This window comes from Salmo trutta, chromosome 27 (genome assembly GCF_901001165.1).
Source record: "Salmo trutta chromosome 27, fSalTru1.1, whole genome shotgun sequence".
Classification (NCBI taxonomy): domain Eukaryota; kingdom Metazoa; phylum Chordata; class Actinopteri; order Salmoniformes; family Salmonidae; genus Salmo; species Salmo trutta.
In genome coordinates this window covers 33,200,243-33,208,890 of record NC_042983.1, presented here as the reverse complement: position 1 = coordinate 33,208,890, position 8,648 = coordinate 33,200,243, and the positions used below count along the sequence as shown (strand labels likewise).

The 8,648-nt window shown below is 42.7% G+C and overlaps 1 protein-coding gene across 3 annotated transcripts in view; it reads right to left on the bottom strand.

The window, feature by feature from the left end:
- The window catches only part of LOC115164918 (multiple C2 and transmembrane domain-containing protein 1-like), a 260,651-nt gene that overhangs the window by 112,516 nt on the left and 139,487 nt on the right, over nt 1-8,648 (bottom strand). For all 3 annotated transcript variants that reach the window (XM_029717838.1, XM_029717841.1, XM_029717840.1), the window contains 2 exons: nt 7,714-7,884; nt 7,019-7,149 (listed from right to left, as the gene is read on the bottom strand). In XM_029717838.1, coding sequence (XP_029573698.1) covers nt 7,019-7,149; nt 7,714-7,884 — 302 coding nt within the window. The remainder of the gene's footprint in view (nt 1-7,018; nt 7,150-7,713; nt 7,885-8,648) is intronic.

Sequence of the window (8,648 nt, the reverse complement as noted above, 5' to 3'; positions counted from 1 at the left end):
CCAGACCTACACCCACACAACAGGCATATCCTCCCCCCTGCCTGCCTACAACCACCAGAGCCAAGACCACGCTACCATCAGCCTGCTGAGAGACAGACTGGCTCTGTTAGAGGTATGGGTTACTGAGCTAAAGGAGCAGCACACCAGCTACACCACTTCCAGCCCAGACACAGAGCTTCTACAGGACCAGATCAACCAGTGCAGGACACAGCTGAAGAACTCTGTCCAGGAGCTGAGAGAGAGCATTACCACAGCGCTTGAGGAGGTAAAGGCCACCATGAGGAGAGAGCCTTACCACAGTGCTTGAGGAGGTAAAGGCCACCATGAGGAGAGAGGCTTACCACAGCGCTGGAGGAGGTAAAGGCCACCATGAGGAGAGAGCCTTACCACAGCGCTGGAGGAGGTAAAGGCCACCATGAGGAGAGAGGCTTACCACAGTGCTGGAGGAGGTAAAGGCCACCATGAGGAGAAAGCCTTACCACAGTGCTTGAGGAGGTAAAGGCCACCATGAGGAGAGAGGCTTACCACAGCGCTGGAGGAGGTAAAGGCCACCATGAGGAGAGAGGCTTACCACAGCACTGGAGGAGGTAAAGGCCACCATGAGGAGAGAGCCTTACCACAGATCTTGAGGAGGTAAAGGCCACCATGAGGAGAGAGCCTTACCACAGCGCTTGAGGAGGTAAAGGCCACCATGAAGAGAGAGCCTTACCACAGCGCTGGAGGAGGTAAAGGCCACCATGAGGAGAGAGCCTTACCACAGATCTTGAGGAGGTAAAGGCCACCATGAGGAGAGAGCCTTACCACAGATCTTGAGGAGGTAAAGGCCACCATGAGGAGAGAGCTAGTGCAGGTAAAGGCGGAGATGGCAAAGGAGTTGTCTGTCATCAAGAGGGTGCTGCAGCACAGAGAACAGACTGTAGAGACTCCTAGAGAGAAGCTGCAGCCGCTCACCACCCCTAACACCCCCACTGACCCACCTTGGCTTCTTCTTTGCAACTCTGCCTAGATGTCCAGCATCCCGGAGTCTCCTCTTCACTGTTGATGTTGAGACTGGTGTTTTGCAGGTACTATTTAATGAATCTGCCAGTTGAGGATTTGTGAGGAGTCTGTTTCTCAAACTAGACACTCTAATGTACTTGTCCTCATGCTCAGTTGTGCACTGGGGCCTCCCACTCCTCTTTCTATTCTGGTTAGAGCCAGTTTGCGCTGTTCTGTGAAGGGAGTAGTACACACCATTGTACGAGATCTACAGTTTCTTGGCAATTTCTCGCATGGGATTTGTTTCTGGCCATTTTAAGCCTGTAATCGAATGATGCTCCAGACACTCAACTAGTCTAAAGAAGGCCAGTTTAATTGCTTCTTTATCAGCACTACAGTTTTCAGCTGTGCTAACATAGTTGCAAAAGGTTTTTCTAATGATCAATTAGCCTTTTAAAATCATAAGCTTGGATTAGCTAACACAATGTGCCATTGGAACACAGGAGTGATGGTTGCTGATAATGGGCCTCTACACGCCTATGTAGATATTCCATAAAAAAAATCAGCTACAATAGTCATTTACAACATTAACAATGTCTACACTGTATTTATGATCAATTTGATGTTATTTTAATGGACGAAAAAATGTGCTTTTCTTTCAAAAACAAGAACATTTCTAAGTGACCCCAAACTTTTGAACAGTAGTATATATATATATATAAAACGCTTAACAACTTAATAGTCAGTAGTTACTGCATTTCTGACTGTGTTATTCTTTCTTTTTGCAACATGAAATCACTATGAGTTAGCATGTGGAACATTCAGGGCCTACATGCATCAACCTTTGGACTGAAGAGTTTAGCACTGGAGTTCAACAAAAATCTTAAAGATGTTGACATCATCATTCTGCAGGAGACATGTAAGGCAGACATTGTCACTCACTGTCCCACAGGCTACAGAGAGGTAATTGTGCCATCACAGAAACACAGCTCTGTCAAAAGAGCCAAAGACTCTGGAGGATTGATCATTTGGTACAAATCCGAACTAAAAAATCTAATTAATCCCCTCAAAATTAGTAAATATCACATTTGGTAAAAAAAAAAAAAAAAACTTGTACTGACAGAAAAAGATGTGTTCCTTTGTGCAATATACCCCCCACCCCCCCCCCCACCCCCAGAATCCCCATATTACTCAGAGGAGATCTTCCCCACCCTTGAGAAGGAGACTCGCCATTTCCAGGCCCAGGGAAATCTGTGGGGACACAAATGCGCACACAGGAACACTACCTGATCTAACGACCACAAGAGGGGACAGCTTTATCACAGGCCATACTGTTTCTAACTGTCTTAATCTCCCCCATAGAAACAACAGTGACAGCACCATCAACAAAAACGGAAGGGATCTGTTGCATCTCTGTCGAAGCCTGGGTCTGTACTTTGTCAATGGTAGGTTATAGGGGGACTCTTTAGGGAGATTCACCTATTGCTCACCTCTTGGCCACAGCACAGTAGACTGACTATATGATTATAGACATTGACCCTTTCTCTCTCTGTTCATTCACCGTCAAGCCACTGTCAACACCTCTGTCTGATCATAGCCAAATGACATTGTTCCTCAAAAGAACAGACATGGGAACAACCACACATTCACAGCCCAGTAAGCTGTACAACATCAGAAATTCATACAGATGGGCCGAAAACAGCACAGAAGAATACCAGAAAGCAAACAGTAACCAAAAAAGCCAAGCCCTCTTAGATAACTTTCTGGATACCACATTCACGCACAGTAAAGAAGGCACCAATCTAGCAGTAAAAACAACTATATATTCAGGAAAACGGCAAAAGAAGCACAGATAAAATTGATAAAAAACAAAACAAAAAGACCGTTTGCTTTCTGGTGTTTCTGGTTTGATGCAGATTGTAAAATTATAAGGAAAAATCTTAGAACACTATCAAACTAAAAGCACAGAGACCGAAATAATGGTGAATTATACCTTCATTACTGTGAGACTTTAAAACTCTATAAACGTACACTCAGAACCAAAAAAGCACAGTACAACAGCAAGCAGCTGACACTAATTGAGGAGTCCCTATGCACAAACAACTTCTGGCAAAATTGGAAAAAACAAAAAAAATCTAAACAAGAGGAATTAGTGATACAAAATGGTGACATATGGACAACCCATTTTAAAACACTCTATAACACCGTTCAAATTGACAGAAACGCAGAACAATGACAAATTCATGAGAAGTTGAATTGATTAGAAAAAGCTATAAAGGACAATGAAAATCCATTGGACTCCCCAATTACTGACCAGGAGCTCTATAAGAAACTTCAGGGCCTTAAATTTAAAAAAGCATGCGGACCTGATTGCATCCTAAATGAGATGCTAAAAATCACTAGTGCAAAATGTAAATTGGCTATATTAAAACTGTTTAACCTGTTTGGGATAGGGGGCAGTATTTTCACGGCCGGATAAAAAACGTACCCGACTTAATCTGGTTACTACTCCTGCCCAGAAACTAGAATATGCATATCATTAATAGATTTGGATAGAAAATACTCTAAAGTTTCTAAAACTGTTTGAATGGTGTCTGTGAATATAACAGAACTCATATGGCAGGCCAAAACCTGAGAAGATTCCATACAGGAAGTGCCCTGTCTGACAATTTGTTGTCCTTTTGTAGCATCTCTATTGAAAATACAGCATCTGTGCTGTAATGTGACATTTTCTAAGGCTTCCATTGGCTCTCCGAAGGCGCCAGAAAGTGTAATGGGGTGTCTGCAGTTCCTGGGCGAAGAACAGCAGGAGTATTTGTTAGTGGTCAGACTGGGAACAGTGACACTGGAGATGCGCATCAACGAGACTACTCCATTTTTTTCTTTCAGCCTTTGAATGAATACAACGTCGCCCGGTTGGAATATTATCGCTATTTTACGAGAAGAATAGCATAAAAATGATTTTAAACAGCGTTTGACATGCTTCGAAGTACGGTAATGGAATATTTTGAATTGTTTTGTCATGAAATGCGCTCGCACGTCACCCTTCGGATAGTGACCTCAACGCACGAACAAAACGGAGCTATTTCAATATAACTATGGATTATTTGGAACCAAAACAGCATTTGTTGTTGAAGTAGAAGTCCTGGGAGTGCATTCTGACGAAGAACATCAAAGGTAATCCAATTTTTCTTATAGTAAATCTGAGTTTGGTGAGGGCCAAACTTGGTGGGTGTCAAATTAGCTAGCCATGATGGCCGGGCTATGTACTCAGAATATTGCAAAATGTGCTTTCGCTGAAAAGCTATTTTAAAATCTGACACCGCGATTGCATAAAGGAGGTCTGTATCTATAATTCTTAAAATAATTGTTATGTTTTTTGTGAATGTTAATCATGAGTAATTTAGTAAATTCACCGGAAGTGGGTATGCTAGTTCTGAACATCACATGCTAATGAAAAAAGCTGGTTTTTGATATAAATATGAACTTGATTGAACAAAACATGCATGTATTGTATAACATAATGTCCTAGGAGTGTCATCTGATGAAGATCATCAAAGGTTAGGGCTGCATTTAGCTGTGGTTTTGGTTTTTGTGACATATATGCTTGCTTTGAAAATGGCTGTGTGATTATTTTTGGCAGGGTACTCTCCTGACATAATCTAATGTTTTGCTTTCGCTGTAAAGCCTTTATGAAATCGGACAATGTGGTTAGATTAACGAGAGTCTTGTCTTTAAAATGGTGTAAAATAGTTGATTGTTTGAGAAAATTGAATTGTGGTATTTTAGTTGGTTTTGTATTTCGCGCCGTGCGATGCCATTGGCTGTTGGCTAGGGGTTCCGCAGGTTATTGTCCATACATCTGGAATCAAGGATCAACCAAAATATTTAAGAACAGAGACAAATTTGACCCTAACAATTACAGAGGCATTTGTGTAAACAGTAACCTGGGGAAGGTTTTCTGTAGTATTATAAATGTAAGAGTTCTAAACTTCCTTAATAAACACAATGTCCAAAACATTGCACGACTGATCATATTTACACCCTACACACCCTGATACATAAACATGTCCACCAAAATAATACCAAAATGTATGCTTGCTTTATCGACTTCCAAAAAGCGTTTGATTCTATTTGGCATTCAGGACTGTTCTACAAAGTTATTGAAAGGGGTGTAGGGGGTAAAACATATGACATAATTAAATCAATGTATACCGGCAATATGTGCAGCATTAAAATTGGCAAGAAAAAAACTATTCTTTAACTAGGGGCAGTGCCTTCGACAGGGTTGCAATCTGAGCCCTACACTCTTCAATATTTACATCAACGAATTGGCCACTATTCTAGAAAAATCCTCAGCGCCTGGTGTTAGTCGCCACAATTCAGAGGTTAAATGCCTACTCTTCTCAACTGACCTATGCCTGCTGTCACCCACAGCACATGGCCTACAGCAGAGCCTGGACCTGCTAGAGCAGTACTGCCAGACCTGGGCCCTGGCAGTAAACCCCAAAAAGACTAAAATAAAGATTTTCCAGAGAAGATCCAGATCTCAGGGAATTAGACCAAAGTTCTCAATTGGTACAAAATATATAGAGTACTGCACACACTACAATTACTTAGGTTTAAAAATAAGTACAACTGGACACCTTAATGATGCAGTGAATGAACTGAGAGAGAAAGAACGCAGGGCATTCTACGCCATTAAAAAACTAATTTAAATAGAAATACCTAAAATTTGGCTAAAACTAATTGAATGTGCCATTGAAGCAATTGTATTTTATGGCAGCGAGGTATGGGGTCCACTTGCAAAACAAGATTTCACCAAATTGGACAAACACACCATTGAAATCCTGCATGCAGACTTCTGTAAGATTATCCTGCATGTCCAGAGGAAAACTACAAACAATGCATGCAGGGCAGAATTAGGCCAATATCCACTAATAATAAAAGCAAAAAAAAAGTCAATTAAGTTTTGGAAACATCTCAATACAGTGACCCCCTCTCATATCATTACCAAGCCCTGCAATGCCAAGAGCTGAGCAAAGAAAAGAGTCCCCTCATCCAGCTGGTCCTGGGGCTGAGTTCACAAACTCGTTCTACTAACACACTGAAGCTTTAGGAACAGAACATCCAATCAATCAGAATAAAACAAAGCAAAATGCAGTGCTATCTGGTCCTAAATCGACAGTACACCGTGGCTAACTATTTGACCATGGTTACTGATCAAAACCTTATAAAAACCTTGACAAAGTACAGGCTCAGTGAGCACAGCCTTGCCATTGAGAAGGGTAGACAGAGGAAAACCTCTCTCCATCTCTCTCGCCCTCTCTCCTTCTCTCCTTCTCTCTCTCTCTCCCCCCATCTTTCTGTCAGTCCAGTGTCATGTCAAGTAAGTCGTGCAATAGGAAGCAGGCAGGCTCACTGGTTGTGCTTGTGCGTGTGTGTGTGTGTGTGTGTGTGTGTGTGTGTGTGTGTGTGTGTGTGTGTGTGTGTGTGTGTGTGTGTGTGTGTGTGTGTGTGTGTGTGTGTGTGTGTGTGTGTTAATGACCCTGTCAGTAGGACCTCAGTGGGCCTAGAACAGATGGGTATTTAAGGAGGGGAACAGCCAATTACAATCGACACTAGCTCCCCAGGAAGAGGACTACCAGCTCCTCCAATCTCCTCTCTGAGCTATTAGCCTCCTGTCTTTCAGACTTAGTGGGGACTTGCCAGACAAACACACACGCGCACACTAATGGACACGCGCACACACGTAGCGGATGAAAGTCAGGCTAACGGTCCTGTGATGACTGCGACCTCAAAGTCAGTATCACCTTCAGCCCAAGAAGGAATCTCACGTCAACTAAACACACACACACACGTCAGACCCTTAGAGCATACTAACAGAGACAAGAAGGAAACTATTGGTGCTGTATGCATGCTAGTGTATGTGTGTGTGTATAGGTGTGTATAAGTGTGTGTATGTGTATAAGCGTGTGTGTGTGTGTGTGTGTGTGTGTGTGTGTGTTTGTGTGTGTGTGTGTGTGTGTGTAAATCCCACCTGCCCATGAAGTCGTCCTTCTTGCCTGCGTCTTTGTCCCAGACGGTGATGTCGATGAAGCCCCCCTGCTCCTCATAAAGATGGAAGTCAAACTGCTCTCTCCACTGGGGGTTCAGAGTCTTGGGTATCGTCTGTGGAAGAAGCACACAAATGGATGCGTGTGTGTGTGTGTGTGTGTGTGTGTGTGTGTGTGTGTGTGTGTGTGTGTGTGTGTGTGTGTGTGTGTGTGCGTACGCGTGCGTGCGTGTGTCAGTGTTTTCCCTTATCATTGTTCAAGTTCAAGTTGTATTTGTATTTGTCACAAGTACAGTGAAATGCGTAACATGTCCTAATTCTTTGTATTTGTGTGTATCTAAAACAAATACCACTAATGTTAGCAACTGACATGATTCCTTGAAAACACATCTTCTTAGCTTTGCTTTTCCTTAGGGTGCTTTTTAGTTGTTCAGTTTGTGTCATTCTTTAGTTTTTTATCTTATGTTTGTTGTGTAGTAAATATTTTAGCTTTAAATTTTATAGTTTTTTTCTAGTGAAGCTCATTGCGTTGCATTCCATGTCTGAAATGTGCGGTATAAATAAAGCTTGATTTGATCTATCATCTAACGCTAAAGTCTGATGACTTTGATTGATTGATAGCTAAGAATTGTCAAAGAGGTGGGTTGGATGGTACAGTTTGATAAGGCTGGTGGAGGTACCTTGCTCTTGTATTTCTGATGGCCCAGTCTGAACTTGACGTAGGGGTCACTGAAGCCGTTGGCGTCCATAGGCTGGAGGTCATGAGCCTCGATCAGACTGATGCTCACTATACCTCTCCACAGCTGAGCTTTCCTGTGGACATCTGACAGCCGCATACTCGAATGCTGCTGCTAATAAACAGACATACACACACACACACACACACACACACACACACACACACACACACACACACACGAACAGAAACAGAGAAATGCTCAATAGGATTCCAACTTCTGAATCGTGACAATCAATCATAGTACTCTACCTGCAGACACACAGCAATACACACACAGGACAGACATGGAGACCATAAAAAGAGATGCAGGCAAAGGAACAAACACACAGTCAAACACAGAACATGTGAGTAGAGTCAGCTCCTGGTTCAAAGCTTGTCCAACATGCTGTGGATCAGCCCTGTACCATAACGATATACCCTGAGTATACAAAACATCAGGAATAACTTTCTAATATTGAGTTGCACCCCCCTTATGCCATAAGAACAGCCTCAGTTTGTCAGGGCATGGACTCTACAAGGTGTTGAAAGTGTTCCACAGGGATGCTGGCCTATGTTGACTCCAATGCTTCCCACAGTTGTGTCAAGTTGGCTGGATGTCCTTTGGGTGGTGGACCATTCTTGATACACACGGGAAACTGTTGAGCGTGAAAAACCCAGAAGCCAGCGTTGCAGTTCTTCAAATCGGTGTGCCTGGCACCTACTACCATACCCTGTTCAAAGGCAGCTAAATCTTTCATCTTGCCCATTCACCCTCTCAATCTCACCTACACACAATCTATGTTTTAATTGTCTCAAGGCTTAAAAATCCTTCTTTAACCTGTCTCCTCCCCTTCATCTACACTGATTGAAGTGGATTTAACAAGTGACATAAATAAG